This window comes from Carya illinoinensis, chromosome 9 (genome assembly GCF_018687715.1).
Source record: "Carya illinoinensis cultivar Pawnee chromosome 9, C.illinoinensisPawnee_v1, whole genome shotgun sequence".
Taxonomy (NCBI): Eukaryota; Viridiplantae; Streptophyta; class Magnoliopsida; order Fagales; family Juglandaceae; genus Carya; species Carya illinoinensis.
The window spans coordinates 5,277,999-5,301,419 of NC_056760.1; the positions used below are offsets into that span (position 1 = coordinate 5,277,999).

The window sequence follows — 23,421 nt, forward strand, 5'->3', positions numbered from 1 at the left end:
CCAATTGATATATTTGAACAAATTATGCAAAATTACACAAAATGATTTTGTACATAATTTTCTATTTATCAAATTTTTTTAGAGTTATTCTATTCTTAATTCGGTGTAAAAAGCATATCATCTACATCGCTTTAAATGATAAAATTTGATTTATAAGATTTAGATTAAAATTTATTTTCTAAATCAAATATATCATATAAGTAGTTTATTAGATGTGTTATCCGTACCGACTAGGAAACTAACAAATAAAAATTTTCCATTTTTAAGTAATGCTATTTATTATTTTAATTTTCATCATCCTCTCATCATGTGATATTAAATGAATAGAGATTAATTATTATATTTCTCTTGTGAATCTACCCTGTAATACCACATTATGGGATAATGAAAGGATAATGAGAAAATAAATAATAAATATATTTTTTCTTTTTTAACTTGAATTAAATATAACATGAAATGAAGACGTTTCAATCTGATAACAAAAATTTGAGGGATGAAAAAGGTATTCATAAAGGTATGAGAAATGATAGTTACAGTTTTGAGTGCGTAAGCGCTACACAATTATTTTAAAAAAGTGAATAAATACGGGACTTACATGAAAAAAAAATTAATTTTTTAATAATAGACCATACTTTTTTTTAAAGCGACTACATAACTCTTGCACACTCCACGATTGTATGTAGCATTACTCACAACTTAAATAAATTATAACACTACATTTTATGATAAAATGAGAGCGCCATTTCCTATTATATATAGTAATTTTAATAAAAATGTTTGGGACAGGCAGGAGACTAATTTTAATTGTAATAACTTAGGAAAAAACAATAAGCGCTCCACCCTTCACGCACGTGTCATTGATTGACACGTATTGCACAGAATTTCAGTCTCACCACAGGTCACGCACGACCTTTGGTCCCGGCACGCTAACTTTAATCCCAACGGCTACAAATTCTCCAGACCAATCTTCCGCTGTTGGATTTCCCCAGATCCAACGGTTAGAAAGTTAACAAAAATTCGACCGTTGGCTGCTCCACTTCAAAAGGCCACCGGTTCATTCAGTCTTCGTTGTTCTTATTCTGTACATGCGAGAGAGGGAGAGAGAGAGGGAAACAGGGAGGGGGCGATTAAGAGACTCGTAAGGAAATCGGTCGCCTGTAGCTGTAGTTCTTGGACACATTCGAGCAACTAGGAAATGGCGTCAAGACCCATCGTTCCGCCACAGCCCAGAGGTATTTTGTTCGCTCTCTAGATTCTTGAGGTGTTCTTTCGAGGATCAATATTCTTTTTATCTGTGGAGATGAGAATCTGTTTGGGTTTTTGATACACTGCTTGATAGTCAGAACGCTCATGGGATAGTACGGATTTGATTACTTTCCATTTTTTAATCTGATTTTTCATTTCTGAATTTGTTTGGGCTTCTCTACTCTTTGGTAATATAAGACTTTACATTTGTTTTTTCTTTTACTTGTTATTCAGATTACTCTGGTTTCACTGATTTTTTACTCTAAAGTGTAGATCTTGAGGACAAGGGGTTCAGTTTCTTCGATTTTTTTAATCGGTCGATATTCTTTATTCTCTTGGCTGCCGATAAAACTGGGAGGAAAACACAAAAAATCCTACTTGTGATTGATTGGCGTTATTTTGAGTTTTCACTCGAGGAAAAGCAATTTTATTTTCTTCCATCTTGCCAGGAACCGAACCGGAACGGGTTTTGTTCGTCTGTTCATATAGTCTGATATGCCTTGGAATCCTTTATTTCAGACCAAACGCTATAATATATATCATTTGACTTCCTTTTGAATTTTGCTTAGGTGAGGCAGTAGTTGGAGGAGGTAAGCAGCAGAAGAAGAATGATGCAGCCGAAGCAAGAAACCGCAGAGCACTCGGTGATATTGGGAATCTGGGAACCATCCAAGGAATCGAGGGCAAACCAAATCGTCCCATCACAAGGTCTCCTTACACTCCTCCTCTCTTATTTATTGATTTTGATTTTGTTTTCCCTCTCATTGAATTTTATCTGATGGTCTTTTTAGGAGTTTCTGTGCTCAACTGCTCGCAAATGCGCAAGCTGCAGCAGCTGCTGAAAATAACAAGGTTCCAGTCATCTGTCTAATTTCTTTGGCCTCTTTATTGGAATTTATGAGTTTGTGATTGAGAATATGCTTGATTTTGCATATCGTGTCTGTCTGAATCTTGCAGAAACAGCTCTGTGTGAATGTTGATGGAGCTCCTCTTCTTCTTGATGGGGTTGCGGCAGGTAAACGAGCCGTGGCACCAAAGCCTCAGAAGAAAGCTGCTGTTAAGCCGAAGCCCGAAGAAGCCGTTGTCATAAGCCTGGATACGAAGGACGATGATGCTAAGGCTAAGCAAGAAAATCCTATCAACAAGAAAAAGGATGGAGAAGAAATGTTGAGGAAGAAAGCACATGCCTTTACTTCGGTCCTAACTGCTCGTAGCAAGGTGGCCTTTTTATTCCTAGATTAAGTGTTGACTGTTCTTGAAATCTGGGGCACTTTCGCTGAAAAGTCTGATCTTAATCTGGCAGGCTTCTTGTGGTTTAACTAACAAACCAAAGGAGCAGATCGTTGATATTGATGCTGCAGACGCTTGTAATGACTTGGCTGCTGTAGAATACATTGAGGACATCTACAAGTTCTATAAACTAGTTGAGGTATATTTTTTCATCAATTTCTTGAGGTAAATTTCCTTTTCCTATTTAAGTTCCCTTCCGTGCTCTGACTAATGAATTGCCCATTAATTATGTGCTTGATTCAGAATGAGAGTCGCCCTTCTGATTATATAGACTCCCAGCCGGATATCAATGAAAGTATGAGAGGGATTCTGGTGGACTGGCTGATAGATGTTCATAGGAAGTTTGAACTGTCTCTAGAAACTCTTTATCTGACAGTCAATATAATTGATCGGTTCCTCGCAATTAAGACAGTGCCAAGGAGGGAATTGCAGTTGGTGGGCATCAGTGCGATGCTCATGGCCTCTAAGTACGAAGAAATATGGCCCCCTCAGGTATGTAGCAATGCTATTCTCAGGCCTAATTTCAGATCTCATAATCGGTTCTTTAGTCAGCTCGAGTGTAAGATGAACCGTGTTTGTATGCAGGTCAATGACTTTGTACACCTTTCAGACAGAGCTTACACCAATGAACAGATTCTAGTCATGGAGAAAATCATATTGGGCAAGCTGGAATGGACCTTGACAGTGCCAACACCATACGTTTTCCTCGTTCGTTTCATCAAGGCATCGATTCCTGATCAAGAAGTCAGTATTCTTTCTCTGCGCGTTATACAGATAATAGCTGTTTATGGTTATTATTTTCCGGGTGTAGTTTGAAGCTAAGCTGTGTTGTTTTGTTCAAATTGTGTAGCTGGAAAACTTGGTGTATTTTCTTGGTGAGTTGGGTATGATGCATTATGCAACCATAATGTATTGCCCATCAATGATTGCTGCCTCAGCAGTCTATGCCGCTCGTTGCACTCTAAAGAAGATCCCCGCTTGGAACGCCACCCTTAAGCTTCATACCGGCTTCTCCGAACCACAACTCATGGATTGTGCAAAACTGCTGGCGAGCCTCCACTCGATGGCTGCGAAAAGTAGGCTTCAGGCTGTGTTCAGAAAGTACTCAAAATCTGAAAGGGGAGCCGTGGCACTGCTTTCGCCGGCAAAAGCTCTCTTGTCTGGCGGTGTACGCGCATCCACGGCTTAATGGACATATCATGTGCATGGGATTGATTTAAGTTTGCTTTTCTTTGATTCTTTTTGTCACCTGCAGCAGCAGCTTTTGAATATCTCCAATGAGGAGACATTTAAGAGTATTATTAGGATACATCTAATTTGTTAAACTTTTAGATTACCACCAGATGATTCATTCGTTTACATTTCATGTGGAAGCTTGAATTAGAGAGCAATTTAAATAGAATGAATGCTTCGAAACGAGCACACATAAAAAAATCTCCATATTTTTTTCCTTCCAATGTTTTTTTTCCCTTTTTCTCTCTCTCTACTTTCTTTTTCTCCTCTCTCTCTAATTTGAAGTCTCCGCAATTCCAACTACACATAACAATTCTAGCTCGGATGATGATAATAAGGACAATCCCCAAATGCACCAAGTACCAAACCTTGGCAACCTTTGTAAAAATGCATGTGTTTTTTTAACATGTATAAAAAATGTATCATGTGTAAATTATAAAATGACAAATCATGTATGTTTTATAAAAACAAAAATTTTATGTGCAGTTATTTTTGTGCACTCTTTTATGCACTCCAGTGATATGATTGGTTGGATATTAAAAAAAAATTAATCCAGCCAATCATATCAGTAGAGTACGCAGGGAGTACGCAAAAGTTGGGCTACTGTACTGTCCAGCAAATTTTTTTTCCACATTTTTTAATATATTTAAAAAAATATATTAAAATGCTTAAAATCACATTCTTAATCATTAAGTTAAAAAAAAAAATGATTAGCAGTCAAGTGGGAGCAGTATGCTTCAGACGGCGTACTATTTGTTTTCGTTTATTTTATGAAAAAGTTTACTTAGCACCCGGGGTTGGTGAACCTCACACGTACCATCTCTTTACATGTACAATAACGAAACGGTATGTTTCAAATTTGAACGTGTTTGCACTTTTCGAATTTGGACACAACTGTAAAACCTCTCCATTGTTGCAACAATTCTACTATAGGTACCGGGGTTGGATACCTTTGGGAAATCGGCTAACTTGGGTAGTTGATATGTTATTTAAAAAAAAAAAAAGAGGCAAAAATAAAAAATCAACCAAGTTATTTGTGCGCTTCGTGCGCTTCACTCCCTTGCTGTCTTCATCTTTCCTCTTGATTATTCCACCCTTCTCTCAGGTAAGAACACTCTGACTGCTCGTGTATCTATTTACGGCTTCATTTTATTTTTCCATAGGATTCTTGCAGGCAAACAAACTGAAATTTTCTGAACACCCCAACCTCTCCTTGCTTTAACCGTATCTAATTTGACTATTTGCAGTAGAAGGATGGTACATTTTCGTGGAAATAGAATCAAACAAAGTTAACTGTGTTGTTTAAGTGGTAAACGGAATAAGGAATTGGGATGGATTAATAGCAACCTGGTGAATGGTCCAGGATTTAATCTTTTACGAATTTTGTTTCATTTTTGCTTTAATGTTGAATTCATGCGAAGTTGGCTAATTTTTATGTATCTTTTGGAATTGTATGTAGTATTGACCAGCGCTATAGCCTATAGAGATCAGGTCCAAGCAATTTGATATGGACATTTCAAGTTGTGGGGTTTGATCATTTTATTGAAACTTCCATTCTTCACATTTGTTTCCCTCGTAATGCGTGCAATTCCTCAGTGCCAAGTTTCCTCTAGGAGTGGTGGCAGTCATTCTACTGCGATGCTACATATCCGACATTGGCACGGGTTCTATATCTTTGGCTTAAGGCGTGCGAAGAAGAAGAAAATCGAAGAAGATGAGAAGAATTGTAATAGTCTTCTGTTCGGTTCGGGCAAGTTAAAGTTTTCAAAATTCTGATCTCAAATATAAAATTTTCATTTCATCATTATAAATTTTTTAAATCTCAATGTAAAATATAATAAATAATTTAATTTTTTCAAATCCTAAAACAATAATAATATTAAAATATAATATTTTAAACTTTTATCTAAAATTTAAAATTCTCATCTCACTCCCCAAACCATACCGAAATATTTTGTCTTCGTGATCGTCTGTGGGGAAGCTGGCTGTGTTCCACATGTTGCATTCCGGGGAGATTTCTTGGTTGTCTTTCTATTTCGTCCATGAATTTTGTAATAAAAGTAATGTTACATACAGTTATTTTTGTGTATTTTTTATATATTCCACCAATATAATTGATTAGATTATTTTTTTAATATACAACTAATTATATCAGTATAGTTTTAAAAAAATACTGCATATAAAATTTTTATGTTATTTTATAATATTGATATATTGCTAAAAAAATAAATATTTTGAAACCCACGTTTAACAGCAGCATTGGGCTCTGGGCTCTGGTTATCGATTGGGTTTAACAGCCCATTAAGTACATCAATCATCAGTGCAAATATACTTTTTGGCAAAGCAGGAGCTTTTTTCTCAAGGTTTCTCTTTTCTTTCTTTAAACCCTAAAGGTGGGTTTAATTTCTGAACTAAAAACTCTCTGCCTCGTTCGCTCGCTTACTCTCTCTATCTCTTGCGTTGCGTTGCGTTGCTCCACTTCTTCAAATACTACGCCTATTTGGAGACTACAGCGGGAAAAGATGCCGCCCAAGACGAAGAAGCATTCCAAGGCACAGTCGAGGCTGTCGAAAGCTGATGACTGCTCCGCATCTCCTTCGACACCCTCATCGACGCCTTCTATAGATCTTGGAACTAGTGAGGAGGACCTTTTCTGCTTTCTTGAACAGGCTTCGACCAAATTTCCTGCTCTCATCGGTAAATCTGCTATCATTGGTAAAGTTGCTGGTGTTGTGCGTGAGCCCAAAGGCTGTAAAATTTGGCTCTCCGAGAGTTCCATGGTTTCTTCTTCCATTGCCGTTGGTTCTATCGTATCGGTAACTCACATTATTCTTATACTACGTAACTTTATTTCCGTTGGAATTGGACATATTGGTGTTTTATATGTGTCTCATAAATAAGTGATTGGCTCTCTCTCTCTCTCTCTCTCTCTCTCTCTCTCTCTCTCTCTCTCTCTCTCTCTCTCTCTCTCTCTCTCTCTCTCTCCTCTTAGCTAGGTGTCTCGTATACTTCCTGTGTACTCCGGCTTTGCCGATTCTATTAATAAAATCCTTGTAAAAAATATAATAATCGATTGAGTTTCTTTTTTTGTAAAAAAAAAAAAAAATTTGAACCATGAAAAAAGAAAAGGATTATCAAGTACACGGTTGATGAAGAGTTACTTTGATTTTGAAGCTCTTAGCTTAAAATAATGTTTCCCTTTTCGTTTGTGTTATCCGGTTGTCAAGAATTCACTTCTCCATTAGCCATATGCTACATTGCCGTTTTAATTCACGTTCAGTTTCTTTGTCTTTTTGTTTCTGTAATAACAGTTCGATTGTAGAAATTTGTATCCTTCTATAAATAGAAAATAAATAGAAAACATTAAGATATATTTTTGATTATATTTGTCATTCTATAATCATATATCTTTAACTTTTAACAGTGTGTCCAAAGGGAATGCGTGATTGCATAATTATCTATTTTTCGGCTGCTCATCCTTTATCTTAAAATTGTTGACAGGTATCACTTGCTTCTTCAAGGATGAAATTTTCATCTAGCTTCCCTTTTAGCTCATTGGCAGATGAATGTGCAGCATACTTTGGGACTGATAATGGAGAGAAAATGGCTAATGAAGTTGGGAACTACTTCGCTCTCGCAACTGTTTTTCCTTCTAGTAAGGTTTGAATGACAATTTGAACAAAAAAAAAAATGATTCAGAGAAAAAGGGAATAAAGTTGGCAACATTTGGCATTGATGGGTAGAATTTGGAAGAGTAATTTCGTGGTATTTATTTTTCCACTTCCATCAAAAGTTTCAGGTCTTCAATTGTTGTGCTGGTTTGAAGTGAGTTCAGTGCCATTCCTGCAAGTGGGATTTGCAAAATCTAATTATCAAATCATTTTGCATTTATAATTTATGCTTAGCGCTTTGATTTGGTTAATTGCAAGAAGGTGTTCAGCCTTTGGGAGGGTGGAAGTTACTATAATCTTTTTAAGGATAGACTGGACGTTTTTTATGCCCTATGAGGTTGGCAGCTTCTAGAAATAGAATGGACTATCTATATCTGGTCCAGTGCAGCTTTTAAAACAGACAGATGCAGTGTACGAGTTTTAAAGAACATGTTATTTCATACTCCCCATGCATCAATTTTTGATTTTATGTCTCAGCATTTATATATATATATATATATATATATTGGAATTGCTGGTGTGCCTAATTTTTCACAAACTTATTGGATCTTAATACATCATATTAAACAGAGATTTGGGTCTATCTTATTACTGAGACTTTTTTTTTTCTTTGGTTTTGTTTTTACCTTTCCCAGATTATGAAGAATGAAGTGCAACTGTCCTCCAACCTTTCCTACACCCTGGGTTGTCCTACTTCGGGCAGTGTTGTGTTTGTTTACCCCATACAAAGTCAATTTTCATCTGGTCTTGTAAATGGTCGTGAAGTACCAAATGGCACCAGAATTAAGTGTTTTTCTGTATACAACTGCAAGGAATTGTATCTTGAGCTGGCTCTTTCAGAGAATAGGTCAATTGTGAGAAGTAGTTTGTTGCCTTCCATGAACTTCTCTGAAGAAAAGCCTCGAAATCCATTCGAAAGTGGAATGCTTTCATCCCCCAAAACTCCGTTGTATCAGTCGAAACTTAGCTCATCTAATAGTTTTCACACAATTTCACCAATATATGATGATTCAGTATCCTGTTTGACAAATCAAAACAGTTCATCTGTTGATTCATTTGACATTAGAGAGGTATTAGCAGATAAAAGTTCAAAGAAACTTCTGCAAACATGTGCCAGTACTTGGCTGTTTTCTCGTTACCTGCTCTGTGGAAATTTTGTTTCCATCCCGATACTTTCAGAGCTTTTCATCTTTCGCGTAGTAGGTGCTAAGGAATTGTCAGCACAGAGTAGCAGTCATGATTTGACAAATGAGAAAGGTGATAATTTTCTCCCTGAAGCTCCTGAACTGGTGGACCATGCCATCCGTGCTTTTTTGATAAACCATGATACGGAAATCCATCTGTGTGCCTCTTCAAATGTGACATCTGAAACTTCCCAAAAAGGGGTTTTTTCAAGTGTTGAACTCGAATATCAGGATGTTAAAGCTACTGTGGTAGAAAATACTTTGAAATTGGGTGGTCTTTCAAAAGAATATGCAATTTTGAAAGATATAATAATCTCCTCCTCAGTGGACACATTATCGAGGTATGTCACATAGGATATTGCTTCTTGCTTATTTGTGCAGTTTTGTAGCATTGAATTCCTTTCTAAGGTCATGCTATATTCTATATTAGACTTTTGGAGCTTCGTATCTCTTTGGGGATGGTTCTTGTCTTCTTTTGATTGCATCCTTGATGTGGTTTTCTTGTCATCCACATATTCAAAATTAAATGTTGATCACTGATGTAACTATTTTAGTTTCGGTTTACGAACTACGAAGGGTGTGCTTCTTCATGGCCCTCCTGGCACGGGAAAGACTTCTTTGGCACGACTGTGTGCCCATGATGCTGGTGTCAAGCTTTTCTCTGTGAATGGACCTGAAGTTGTCAGTAACTTTTATGGAGAAAGTGAGAAAGCTTTGCATGAAGTCTTTGAGTCAGCAAGCCAAGCAGCACCAGCAATGGTTAGATTTGTTTACCTAGATTGATTTATGTTTCAAACGTGGACCTTCACCCTGCTTGAAGTACTGATGGATATGGTGTTATACTTGGATTTTAAAACCAAAAAACAAAAATGTTTAGAACATGTCAATTTCACGTGGATTAGAGTTTCATGTTTTTATGATTAAAAGCAAAAAAAAAAAAAAAAAAGAGTCAGGAAAATTTTGTGTAAAATATACATTTTAACTGCTTGCATTTTATTTACAGTGAACTTAATAATTGGTTATGATCGCAATGTCTGTGCGCCAAAATGCTCTCCATTCTCTACCTAACAACCTTGTTTCTGTCCTGCCTTCTTTCTCCCCCTTTTCTCTCTAACATTTATATTGTCATTCCATTTGGAGTTGTCGATGTGTGCATAAAGTCATGTTATCTCATGTATCAGAAGTTCCATTTGTAAATTTTACGGAAGGGGAATGGGGGTGCTGAATTAGCACAATTAACATGGGATGTGATTAGAAATGATGAAAACAAAGCGAACGATACTGGAATCAACTTGAGCCACAAGAGGTTTAGGTAACCACATATTTTTTCTTAAGATTAATGTAGGAATAGATAACTGACATGGAAAGTATCCATGCTCAGCTCTTTTGAGTTTTCTTTATTTTTTAGAACTTTAAGACCCCGTTTGGATAGTGAGATGAGATGGAATGAGTTGAGATGGTTTGTGAATAGTAGTGAGATTGTTAAGTTGAGATGGTTTTTGAAAATTTTATGTTTGGATTAGGAAGTGAGATGAGATGGTTTTAACTTTTTGGAGATTTCATAGATGTGGGTCCTACCAATTATTGCATTGTGTTTGTAATGTAATATTAGTAGTAATTTATAAATATGTACTAGTAATTTATAAATTAACTTTTGCATTGTGCATGTAGCACATGCACCCACTGATGGCATGCACAATGGAATACGGGTGCACGTAATCTGCACCCATGTGGCTCACAACCTCCAACCACGAGCTCAGTCCTCATGGACTGTTGGTGCCTTATGCTACAGTAGGAATGGTCACTGACCCATGAAGGTCGTGCTCGTCATGGCCCTGAGGCACGGTAGCCACAACATAAAGTGCATTCGTGAGGCTCACGACGGGCAGTGGGTTCACATTGTCGTGCACCCAAAGGGGCCCTCCCCGTGCGTCCGTGGGCAGGCAGGGCCACCATTGGCCAACACCAGGATGATCGGCATTTTCTATCATTGGCAAGGTGTCCTTCAATCGCCCAGGCTTTTCAGGCCATGCAATCACTGCCAGCTTCCCACGACATACTGAGGTTGGCAGGGGCCACAATAGGACGTGCTGGCGTTTTCAATCGCTGATGTGATGGCCCTCGGCAACAGAAAGTGCCTATGAGACCTTCCCCACCAGTCTCACAGCAGCGGACTCCGGATCCCAACCACGGAATGAGTTGCTCGGCCGTGGACCTCGCCACAAGCTCCTCGGTGTGACAGGAAGCCTCCTTGGCCTAGTAGGTCCTCGTCCAGTTCTGTGATGGGCAACGATAGTCACTTGGCCATGAGCTTCTCGCACAAGGATGGAGAATCTCGCCACCCTCCCTTGGCCACAAGCTTTTCACCCACAAAGTGGCCGAGGCACTCCTCAGCCATGGAAGGCCCTCGCCACACCATCTTGCAACCCTCCTTCGCTCACAACATGCTTACTTGCCACCATGACCATTTTCTCACCTCACCACAGTAGGCAAGCTTTTTGCTCGCTCAGTGGACTCCATCATTGCAAGCATCCATGCTCGATGGTTCAATCCATGGCACTGCTCCAAGATGGAGGATGAGAGATGCATTAATGGTTTCAATGAGGGGAAGGGGTTCAAAAAACCCAGAGGTTGGAGCTGTGTGGGCTCGCTCCCATTGTCCTTTCGTCTGCAAAAGCTTCAAGATGACAGGCCATTTGTCGTTAGTGAAGTGAGATGGTTTTCAATCTCATAAAGTGAAACAAAGCGTTTGGCTAGGAGAGTATCTCTCCGTACAAAGAAACCATCTAAACTCTGAAACCAAACTGCACCTAAATTTTACTGTTCTTACAATCCTCTCCTATACTTGATGCGTGCATGAGATTTTCCTTCTCATCAATAAAGGATTCATCACTGATAGGAAAAATAAGATTTTTATGTGTGATTAAGATTTATTTCTATTAATGATGGAAAGGGATGTGGTCCCTGTACATTGGAAGTATACATAAAGTCACTTAACAAACAAAAGGAAAAAGTGCTACAAAATCAGAAATAGAAATAGGAGAACCGTAATGGGCCATTGTCCAATGATAACGAGATGTTAAGAAAGTCCCCCACTCCTGTCCCATGGCGCTAAGGGGTCTTAACGAAAGACTTAAACTCCAACACCAAGGTTTTACTATTCTAGATAACTGTATACTCATTTTGTGAACTATAATGACTAACTTATTGATATACGAAAATAAACAAACCGTCTAAGCTGTATTAAGAGAAGATATCTGTGTTGTCATACAAATGAAAATCTTCTGGGTACTGGAGAAATTTTGTAAGAATAACTTACATTTTGTAACTTTTCGTCTTATATAGAGGTATGATCAAGTAGGACAGCTAAATAAAAAAATATTCCCTTCATGTTCTAACTGTATTTTTCAACTTAAACTAAAAAGAAAACAAGTGTACAAATTCCATGTCATTCAATTAAACAAATCAAGATTTTGCCTTTGGGCATGATATATTCTTGCTTTGTTGAGGGTTGTATATTATTACAGATATTCATTGATGAACTTGATGCCATTGCCCCTGCTCGGAAAGATGGAGGTGAAGAGCTTTCTCAAAGAATGGTTGCTACGCTGTTAAATTTGATGGATGGTATTAACAGAGCTGATGGAATTATTGTAATTGCTGCGACAAATAGACCTGATAGTATTGAGCCTGCGCTGAGACGACCTGGAAGACTTGACAGGGAAATTGAAATAGGTACTACTCAGTGTTTGTGTGATTACAATATGGTGTTATATTAGGAACCTTTCTGAATGATACATTCTGCTTAAGCTTTCAGGTGATTCGCATTGTACGACATTGCCAAACTGTTATGCCTTATACCAGATTTTTTTTGTTTTTTTGCCTTACTCTGCCTATCAAATAACTGTTTTCATATTATATTAAGTGTAGCAAGGATGGTGTAAATTCACCAAATCTGACATGTTGAAACCGACATGATTGCCTAATATGGTAGTGGTCCGGTATCATGACTGCCCTCATCTGTGCTGTATATCTCCTCTGTAAATTGGAGTCCTTATGGGAATATCTCAATGACTCCAAAACTCAGAAATTGCAAAAGAAAGTAGGTGATTTAAACTACCATCTTCGATTTTTCTGGGAATGAAGTTGATTTACTTTGATAGTGCTCCTAGGAAAGTTATAGTATGTATTTGGTGAGTCCTTCTTCAAACTTATTCAAAAAAAGAAACATGAATTGACATCACATTGTCCCTGAAATTTAGGGTATAGGTTTGAATTTCTATATGACTCAAGGACATTTAAAATTTAGCAATTTGCTTTCAGTATTCTTAAAGGATTGAAAGGAAATACATGCATTTGTACCATCTGTGTATGTGTCATCTACTCAATGGTTAATAGGAAAAATAAGAAAATGATGAGTTGACTTGCTTGAGCTAGTTAAATCATTATTGGGTAATAACTATGTTTGCAAGATGGGCGTGCTAGGGAATCAGGTATGTACATTTGTTATAAGTGGAAAATTAAGCAGGGAAATCTTTTGTATACTTCCTGTATTCATGGGCTGCACCTATTTCATTCGATGAATAAAATTCTTTCTTATTTGTCAAAAAAAAATAATAATAATAATTAAGCAGGGAGTTGGAATCAGTTGAGTTTGTCATTGTTTGACGGATGTGTTGTTAATTTTGTTTCTGTCAAAAATCCAAATATAGGTGTGCCATCTCCCAAGCAGCGGCTGGACATATTACATACCCTTCTCAGTGAAATGGAGCACTCGCTTTCTGATTTGCAAGTTCAACACCTGGCCACAGTCACACATGGATTTGTGGGTGCTGATCTAGCTTCCCTTTGCAACGAGGCAGCTTTGGTTTGTCTTAGGCATTATGTTAAGTTTAGAAATTCTTGTCATGATTTGGAGATCAGTTCAACACCTATTGCATGTGAAGGCTGCTCTGACGTTATAATGGACGGATCTGATTGCTTAGAAGTGAAAAGAGATATTTCAAGGGATTATGCAAATTCAGCAACTTCCTCTGCTTCAAATTTTTCCGTTTCCTCAGAGATTCGACCATATTTACACTTGACGGCTACTGTTCTGGAACATGCAGAAAATATCTTGGATGGCATTGAAGATGAGTGTGGGTTAAGAGTAGCTTTTGAAGATTTTGAAAAGGCCAGGATGAAAGTGAGGCCCAGTGCCATGCGGGAGGTACGGTTTCTGCATTTATGTTGCATTATTATTGTTTTAAGTTATATTGCAGCAGTGAGGTCTGGTATCTGTAATTTACACCTATTTTATGGGAGTACTATTGGCTCATTATTCTTTTATATAAACCAATAATACGATGGAAAAATCTCTCAGATACAATGAGCTCAAAAGTCAAAAGTGGGAGAACAAGAAAAAAATATGGGCATGTGAGAAAGAGATCTATCATGAGTATTTAAATTAGTACCCAAATGATGAGCAGCCAGATGCAGGCAAGGATTGTGGGACTACAAAGTTAGTGGCCTATTGATTTGGGAATAGGTTTTTGCTGCATGCTTAAAAAAAAGCATGAGCAATATATGCTATATATTAAGCATGTATTAAAATGATGATGACTAAGTGATTGCTACAGTCAGAGTCCAACTTCCATTATTGCTCTTAGCTTCTCCCTTTATTGCAGCCTTAAGTGCTTCATATATAGAAAAAATCTAGTTGCAAGCACAATCGTGCACCAATTTATTGTGATTGGTCAAAAAGTAGATTTTATTGAAAACAATGCTAATTTAAATTTTAAGTATGAAGGAATCAGTATTGGTACGCAGATTAGTGCGCGACTTTGTTTGTATGTAGCAAAACTCTCATATATAATCAGCCTTAATCAACTATCTTCTTGTTTATTTATTCCTAGGTAATACTTGAGGTTCCAAAGGTCAATTGGGAAGATGTTGGTGGCCAAAGTGAGGTTAAAACTCAGTTAATGGAAGCCATAGAATGGCCTCAAAAACACCAGGATGCTTTCAACCGTATTGGGACTCGTCCCCCAACAGGGATATTGATGTTTGGTCCTCCCGGTTGCAGCAAAACTCTCATGGCACGTGCAGTAGCTTCAGAAGCAGGACTGAATTTCCTTTCCGTGAAGGGTCCAGAACTTTTCAGCAAATGGGTTGGCGAATCCGAGAAGGCTGTAAGATCACTATTTGCAAAGGCAAGGGCCAATGCCCCTTCAATTATATTTTTTGATGAAATTGACAGTCTTGCTGTCATCCGTGGGAAGGAAAGTGATGGAGTTTCAGTTTCTGATAGGGTTATGAGTCAACTTCTTGTTGAAATGGATGGTTAGTGATAAATTCTGGGCAATAAATACCACCAATTGAATTTTTTTTTTTTTTTACCATGGCTTCTGTTTTAGTCACATTGCTATTTCTTAAGCTTCTACAGTAGTAAGTAAAATTTGGGAGATTTAATCTTGAATATCGACATTGGCATTGCTTCTCTCTCACCCAAATATCTTGTTGAATTTAGGTTTGCATCAAAGAGTTGATGTTACTGTAATTGCTGCTACAAATCGACCAGACAAGATTGATTCTGCCCTTTTAAGACCAGGTTCACTCTCACCCCCCCCCCCCCCCCCCCCCCCCAACATCATCTCTCTTCCCCACCAAAAAAAAAAAACACACACACACACCCACCCACCCCTGACATGCCCACTGATCCATGCCCATATAGTGAGCGAGGTGTTGCCAGTAGCTTACTATTCCCTCTCCCAGGAATTTGTTAAGATTCCTAATAGTGATAAAAGATTTGGACAGGACGCTTTGACCGGCTGCTATATGTGGGGCCTCCTAATCACACTGACCGAGAAGAGATATTCCGCATCCACTTGCGCAAAATTTCATGCAGTTCTGACATCAGCATAAAGGTGCTGGCTAGTCTCACAGAAGGATTTACTGGGGCTGATATATCATTGACCTGCCGGGAGGCAGCTGTTGTAGCTATTGAGGTATCTTAAGTTTATTTATGATTAGATAGCTTTGTCTTTGAAATCGTGATTAATTTTTCATTTTATTCACAACCAGGAGTGCCATGATGCTTCAGAAATATCAATGCAACATTTAAGGACTGCAATCAGACAAATGCAGCCATCAGAAATTCACTCTTATGAAGAGCTGTCTGCAAAATTTCAAAGGCTTGTTCATTCTGCTGCAACAGAAAAAGAATTAGTAATTCAGCAGTATTCTAGTAAATCAAACCGGTTTCCTATCTGGTAAAACATTTCTTCTCATACTTAATTTTTTTCTAACATAATATTATTATTTTGGTCAGTAAGCTAGAATTGAATATGCGGCTGAATTGAGATGCTCTCTCTCTCTCTCTCTCTCTCTCTCTCTCTCTCTCTCACACACACACACACACACACACACACACACACGTTGAAAACTCAGTGCTGAGGTCCAATTGCCCAAGGGAACAAGCCTGTTGTGGCCAATAATATTACAGCAATATTACTTAAAAAAATATAGTTCAGAAATATTGTACAATAATAACAGTGAAAATGGGTCAGCAATATGTTTTTATGTTGTGAGTTTAAAAAGGGTGTTCTAGTCCTGATATTATCAATTATTTTTAAAGATGGCTTTATCATGGGAGACTAAGAATTGTCAAAAGTAACTTGATAAATGTTTTGAATGACTGAAGTCCTTGACCATATGAATCGATGAGTGGGTCACATAAATTGGCTGATGTCTCAGAATCGTCCAGAGAAGTTGGATAAAGAAAATGATAGTCCAATAAAAATAGCACGGCTTTGCTGCTGAACTTATTATAAAGGCAATTCTTAACTGTTTGCATAAAAACAACATTTTTTGCATGTTTCACCCTTTAGGGAATAATAATAACATCCGGGGCATTACCAAAATATGCGTATTTATCTTATAAGGCTCATACATTCAGAATTTGTTAGAATTAGGATTTTGCTTGGTTAAAGGTACTTTCTGTATTTTGTTTATATGAAGAAATTTCCTTCACTTGGAATAAATATTTTGTGGCTGTAGCTGTGGTTACATTTATATTTTTATATCCTTCAAAAAGATAAATTAATTTAACGTTCTTCTTCATTTTCTTTGATTTTTTTCGATGAAGCAGGAACCTTATAAAATCTGTTGCATTCTTCCTCTATCAATTCCCAGTATCCCTTTTTCACCCAAAGTCCGTTTCAAGTGTGTAGCCCAACTTTTCTTCAGCTTACTATATATGATCTTCGTGGCCTTTTTGTAACGGGATTTCATTTACATAAGCTCACACAGAAAAAAGTATAGAAGATGTCACCTGATGATTTCGATATGAGATGTATATTCTTAAGGAGTGCTTGGGGCTTCAAAAAGAAGAAATGTCGTACGCAAGTACAACCAGAAATGAATTGAAGATGTCACATTGCTGATTTCGATATGACTTTTGAGGCCTAGAAAAGTTGGGGAGTGTTTGGGACTTAAATAAGAAAAATGTTGAAGAACTCGAGTACAAGCATAGTATTTTGAGGAGGATGGGATCTTGTAAACGGTTGGCATTGCAATTTGAGGAGAGAGTTTTTTGTTCTTAACTTCTTACATGTCCATCAGAGGTTTGTGCTCTAAGCTCCGATTGCAGCTAAGCCAAGTAACCCGTTTTGGTGGGACACAGAGATTGCGTGATGATATTTTGCAATGGAGAGTTCTTGGTTGCACTTGAGCAATCAACATCCTTGCTATTGGACAATAGGGAGGGGAGCAGCCCGTGAGATGTAGGGACTACCATTGTTTGTCCTCGTCTTTAGTCCTTTGTACAAGCAGTTTTTATCCTTTTTATTTTTACTTTTCTCCAAAAGCGTATATGGAAAACTCTTGAGATTTTCACCATGGATTTGAGCTACTGTGGAAGCCATGATGGCAGAAATCAGCAAGTTCTGCCGAAAAGCGCTCGGTATCCCCAAGACTAGGACTTTGGAGTTTCGTGGTCTGAGTTTCAAGATTTTGGCTTATATTTTGTAGAGAAATTTGTGAGTAAGAACTTCATTTTCAACGGGATGATTAGCTTACTTAGATGAATAAAATCTGTCTCCAATTTTTTTTAATAATTTGTTTGAATTGATTTCATACAGCATTATGGTGGGGTTTTGAAAACCTGATATTAAGCAGTCCACAGAGAGAGAGAGGGTTCAAAAATAACTGCCGCTGTTCTATATATATATTTAAGTAAGCATATTAAAGATATATTAAACAGTTATAAGATACAGTAGTCATTAGGGTGAGAGGTCCCAACATTTAACCTAAACGAGCAAATACAACAAGAGAAAATTTTTTTTTTTAAAAGAAGAGAAGTAGGAGTTGGGGTCAAAAACTTGACCCAATTCAATATCTCACAAAGGGTGCCGCTTAAAACGGTTTTGATACAATTCGATAAACGAATTGTGATACTATGATTGAAAGTCGCAGTGATGATATTTGTGTGTTGCATTTTGCTAGTTTGGACTAGTTGCAAGAGACTTTCACTATCTCTTTTCCACAATCCTTGGTTAGGGGAAGCGATAATATAGACAGAAAGCAAACAGAAGAGCTATCGAAACCCCAGAGGATGACGGATAGGGACTGTGGCAATGCGTGAGCGACACACACTACGCTATGAGTGTAGCGGTCAGTCAAATCTAAAGGATTTGAGGTCGCTGGTTCCAAAAAGGTCGTGCGTGGCGGCAATAGGAGCTTCCCATTGTAGGGGCACATGGATCTCATGTGTGCTATGGTCCTTGCGTATGGCTCACGCGCCGCTTCGTTCGGTAAAATTTTTCTACTCTTTGAAGGATCGGAGGCTAGAAAATCTTGTGGTGGGGCACGTGATGGTCTTTGTGCTTTGGTAAGCAACAGATTGGCCATTCTACTTGCTTTCGATGGAAAACCTTAAAAAAACACTAGAAAAATAAAAGCTGCACAATATCTAGACTGGCTAGATGGGAATAGGGAAGGAGGAGCCGAAACTTCAACCCCTTCACCCCCTCTGGGCAGAGAAGGCTGGATGTTTTTTAGGTGGGTTTTGGCCAGGGAGAGAGCGTAGCGCTGGGAGAGAGAAAAATCCAAAAATATTGATTGTTGATGTTCTATATAAATGATTAGACCTCTGAGAATTGATCCATGTGATGGTGCCAGCTCAGCAACCATGAAACCCACCGAGAGCTTTCCTGTTCCCACAATTTTTTTAAATGAGTTGTCTCAACTCTAACATCTATTTCATCCCAAATTTGCATACAGCTAATTTCTTCAGGTTTAATACACACTGGAGGAATATCTGAAAGTACAATACTGAAATATAAAATAGGGGTTATGCAAAGTTGGATTTTTAGATTTGTGTGGGGTGGAAATGAGCAACAATTTGAAAATCTAACTCTGCACCGCCTCCAATAAGTCAAAGTCGGAGTTTTTTAACCAAAAAAGTGAAGAGTCGGAGGCAGCGATGTACCCACTCCACTCCGAGGTAGTGATGTACCCACTCCCTCCAACTCCGATTTCAACCCTGACTCCGATATTGTATAAATTTTATATAAAATATATGCATTTTTATATATTAATTATATATAATTTTGTATAACTATGACTTTTTAAGTAACAAATTCAATAATATACTAGTATGAGCAAATTATTATAAAATAATATACTTATACTATAATATAAATTGACTATTACTACCATGTAATACTAATGTATAATAACATGTAATACTATTATACAAACATTAGCATATAATAACATATAATACTAATGTATGATAATATTAATTTGTACAATGATTTATTTTTCAATTTTTGTTATATTTTAATAAAATTGAAATTGAAAAACTAATATTTTTTTTTTTAAAAAAAAATTGAAATTTGGAAGCTCAAATCCGATTAATGAAAGCCTAAAATTGTCAAATTGAAAATTCAAATGGGTGAAGAAAAAAAGTTCAATACAAAAAGTCCAAATCCGATGATACGGAGTCGGATAGGAGGTTATGCAAATAAGAGTAGGAGGTCAACTATCCATAGGCACATGATCCTCACCTGATCCATCAACTCTTATCAATGTTCCGTTGATTTTATTGGTCCCTACGCTCTATTCACTAGCAATCACCCTTGTGAAGACGGTGAACCACAACCAATTCCATGGCTAAAAAGGGGAAGACAGCTATGAGCCATGTATGTAAATGCAAGATTTGATTGCGCCAAGTGTAACTTTTGGACCCAACAAGTACAAGCAAACTATGGAGACAAGCTTCCCTGCTTGGCACTTTGTGGATTCTGTTCATCCTCTGGAAGATACTCTGCGTCCCTTTTGAGTTTGGAATTTATATTTCTATCTTTTTTATATGCTGGTCCAGCCTCAAAAAATACAACAAAAACAGGTTTACATAGAAAGTTTAAGAATCCTTAATTTGGGGTCAACCCAGATCGATTATTAGAGAGATCAATCATTAAGACTTAAGAAACAAAACATTTTGATATTCACATTATGTTTTTTTTTTTTTTTGCTCTACCAAAAAGAGAACCAAACCACCAAAAAACAATAGAAACTTATCTTCATAACTAAACTCAAACCTCAGTTGATTCCATTCCCCCATCAACAACCTAAAAAAGAAATCCCACAAAGTCATCATACTTTGCATCTCTCTTTCTCTCTCTCTAATCCTTTCCTAATCCCCAACTCCAATTTCCGTACAGGCCATCTTGGGACCAATGAATTATATCCACACCACTCCCCAGAGTGTGCCACACACGCTCCACCTCTTCATTTCTAGCGTACTTTTTTCCTCTCATGCACCCTGTTTTCCTTTCCTAGAAGCTAGGTGCTTGGCATTTGTGCAATAAAGTAAAACCCACAGGCAGACCATAACCACCAACGCGGGGGAGTAAGCAGCGGAGCGTGACTCTCAAGCGCTGCCAAAACCAATGGGGGATAAAAATAAGAGATAAAAACATCTTTATAAGAATAAGACCCCCAAATCCCGAAAAAAAAAAGGAAAAAAGAAAAAAAGAAGTAAATACAAAATACCACAAGAAAAATCAGAAGAAAAGCAGATTGAGCAATGTTACATACAGTCGTAGAATTATAAATACTGTGTAATAGCTTTGAAAAAGAGTGAGGTTCATGATTAAAAAGTTATTTTTTCATGTGGGTCCTATATTAATTAATTTTTTAAAATAACTGCACACCGCTTACACAACCACGACTGTAAATATCATTTCTCAATTACATTATTAAGGCGAACACTTCACTAGTCGGTCATTCTTGTGTAATTTAAAAGCTGAAAACAAGAAAACACGATCCACCTCGAACCTTTCTCCACACACACACCCCCTTCTCTGCCTCCCCCCTCCCAATTCCTCCACTGTCACCAACACCACCTCTGTCTCTCTGTCTCTCTCTCTCTCTCTCTCTCTCTCTCCCTCCCTCCCTCCCTTTCGTTTCTCTCTATGCTTAAATCAATTAGGGGAGGCAGGCAGGCGAGAGCTTTTTCAAAGAAACCCATCTCTATGTATGCGTTTATGTGGGTCTCTCGGTTCTCTGTCTGTGTCTCTGTCTCCGTCTCTCTCTTTCAAAACCACCCTTACTAGCTTTCCTCTCGGTTGTTGTATTCTCTTTGTTATTCAAACCTTGATATTTCTGCCAGAAAAGAATCAGCTCAGAACTGAAGAACCCAGATACGAGAAATAGTGAATTGGGCGTGGGAAGAGCCAGATTTGAAGGGGTAACATGAGGGAAGAGGACTCTAATTGGTTCTCGAGATGGGAAGAAGAGCTCCCATCGCCTGAAGAGCTGATGCCCCTCTCTCAAACCCTAATTACCCCTGATCTTGCTTTGGCTTTTGACATACGTAGTCCCAACAACAGCAATAATAATATTTCCCCTATCCAACAGCATACCTCCCCCCAACCCCAGCCCCAACCTCCTCCTTCGAATCCTTTGCCCGCTTCAGCCACCACTCCTCCCCACCCAAACTCCGCGGAATTCGCTGCCGATTCTGCCGAGTTGGGTTCCGGGGCCGGTGGGGAGGAGCCTGCCCGTACTCTCAAGCGGCCGCGCCTCGTGTGGACGCCACAGCTACACAAGCGTTTTGTGGACGCTGTGGCTCACTTGGGGATCAAAAATGCTGTACCCAAAACCATAATGCAACTGATGAGTGTGGATGGGCTCACTAGGGAGAACGTCGCCAGCCATTTGCAGAAGTATCGCCTTTATCTCAAGCGAATGCAGGGACTTGGCGGTAGCGGCGGTGCCGGTGGAGGTGGTGGCGCCGGTGGATTGACAGCCAGTGTCGATCCTGCTACTGACCATTTGTTCGCGAGCTCCCCGGTGCCGCCGCATTTCCTGCATCCAGGTCGCTCCAATTCGGAACATTTCTTGCCGTTTGTGCCGGTACCGGTGGCTGCAATGCAGCACCACCATCACCAGCAGCAGCAGATTGCGGCGGTCGCAGCCCACCCACAGCTACAGCCGCAGTATCATAGGCAGGTAGGGCATTTCGGGTCGCCACCGAATGGGCAATTTGAGCATCCATTTCTGAGTAGGCAGTCACAGTCGGTGCATAGGATGGGGGCACCAGTGCACAATCCAGTACCGGGGTATGTGGAGGACTTGGAATCGGCTAATGGGACAGGAGGAAGGAAGGTTCTCACTCTATTTCCAACTGGGGATGATTGAGTTTTGGTAATTGTTAGTGCCTCCTTTAACGTCTTAGTTTTCGTTTCATTCCGTTTCTGGGTCTTTGTGGTACTGGTATCTGGCGGTATTTGTTAGATTTTTGTTTTGCTTAGACTCTTTGTTTTTATTGTCGTGTTAGTTGGCCTTAGTTATCCTGGTCATAGTAAGTGGTGTTGGGCTTCTATTGAAATCGGCACGTTTCTGGGTCAAACAACTTGGGTCAATTAAGCTTCTGTTGCCAGTTGGATGTCTTTCACCATGCTTTATGAGGTTAGAATTGGTGGGCAGTGTCCCTCACTGCGTCCTTTAGTTCTGTGGACTTCTACATGTATAATTACATTGTTTTTAGCGATCTCTGTCTTCTGTGAGCTTCTGGTGACGAATATTGATCATGATGTCACTCCGGGCGGCAATTATGTTTCTAAGCTCCTCCACAACTACTCTAGTGTTTTGAGAAGGAGTCAATCTGGATGTCTTAGAAGTTTATTTATCCCATGGTAGTCTGGGAATCAGCTGGTTTTCTAAACCTCAGTCTTCTCACTGGTGAAAGGTTCTTATTGGCATTAAAAGTGTGCATGGCTGAAGCATCAAATTTATGAATCATTGGGATGACATGTGAGGATAAATAATGTTGGGAAATACCATTATGTTTCTCTAGAAATCTAAAAATGTGTCTAGTACCCATAGTTGGCAAGTCGGGTGCTGAATTTCTCAGCAATACCCTGGAATCTCGCATGTGTAAGACCTCATGTTTATTAGTCTGATTTTATGTAGAGCTGAGCTGTACCTGTTGTACATTGTGTGACTCCATAGAAGACTTGAAACCTTGCTGCAAGCAGACCTCTTAAAAAAAATCTGATTTATATTACATTGTTGGAGTTATTTTAATGCTCCAACAATATTAAATTAGTATAATTTTCTAATACTTCTTAGTTATCATTATTAAAATGTATAGTCTGCTTTGCATTGCCAATATATTCTTTCATGTAGCATAGCATGCAGTGCCTAATTATGAGGATCAATAAATTTTCTTAGTTAAAAAAAAAAAAAATAATAATAATAATAATTGGGCACCCAGCAGTTCATCATTTAGGCATACATTTGCATATGAA

At 38.4% G+C, this 23,421-nt stretch overlaps 3 protein-coding genes across 5 annotated transcripts; all 3 read left to right on the forward strand.

The window, feature by feature from the left end:
* The first annotated feature begins 1,073 nt into the window (after positions 1 to 1,073).
* LOC122275169 (G2/mitotic-specific cyclin S13-7-like) lies at positions 1,074 to 3,992 on the forward strand. The gene is made up of 8 exons (XM_043084139.1): positions 1,074 to 1,232; positions 1,815 to 1,953; positions 2,037 to 2,097; positions 2,203 to 2,463; positions 2,549 to 2,674; positions 2,779 to 3,027; positions 3,121 to 3,279; positions 3,386 to 3,992. The coding sequence occupies exons 1-8, from the start codon at positions 1,196 to 1,198 to the stop codon at positions 3,722 to 3,724; spliced, it is 1,371 nt and encodes a 456-aa protein (XP_042940073.1). The 5' UTR covers positions 1,074 to 1,195; the 3' UTR covers positions 3,725 to 3,992.
* A 2,132-nt stretch (positions 3,993 to 6,124) lies between these two features.
* On the forward strand, positions 6,125 to 17,715 carry LOC122275543 (calmodulin-interacting protein 111). Of its 3 annotated transcripts, XM_043084645.1 has the most exons (11): positions 6,126 to 6,584; positions 7,270 to 7,428; positions 8,075 to 8,964; positions 9,178 to 9,382; positions 12,151 to 12,358; positions 13,336 to 13,832; positions 14,518 to 14,944; positions 15,132 to 15,212; positions 15,419 to 15,609; positions 15,686 to 15,873; positions 16,752 to 17,715. In XM_043084645.1, exons 1-11 carry the CDS (start codon positions 6,291 to 6,293, stop codon positions 16,831 to 16,833), a joined length of 3,222 nt encoding a protein of 1,073 aa, XP_042940579.1. In that variant the 5' UTR covers positions 6,126 to 6,290; the 3' UTR covers positions 16,834 to 17,715. The 3 variants fall into 3 exon arrangements, 2 of the variants coding, with proteins under 2 accessions (XP_042940579.1, XP_042940580.1); XM_043084646.1 differs by lacking the exon at positions 6,126 to 6,584 and having other exon boundaries at positions 7,393 to 7,533; XR_006228589.1 differs by lacking the exons at positions 15,686 to 15,873; positions 16,752 to 17,715 and having other exon boundaries at positions 6,125 to 6,584; positions 14,518 to 14,814; positions 15,419 to 15,475.
* Positions 17,716 to 20,910: 3,195 nt separating this feature from the next.
* LOC122275546 (transcription factor MYBC1-like) lies at positions 20,911 to 23,104 on the forward strand. The gene has a single exon (XM_043084651.1). The coding sequence runs from the start codon at positions 21,362 to 21,364 to the stop codon at positions 22,307 to 22,309; it is 948 nt and encodes a 315-aa protein (XP_042940585.1). The 5' UTR covers positions 20,911 to 21,361; the 3' UTR covers positions 22,310 to 23,104.
* The last annotated feature ends 317 nt before the right edge of the window (positions 23,105 to 23,421 follow it).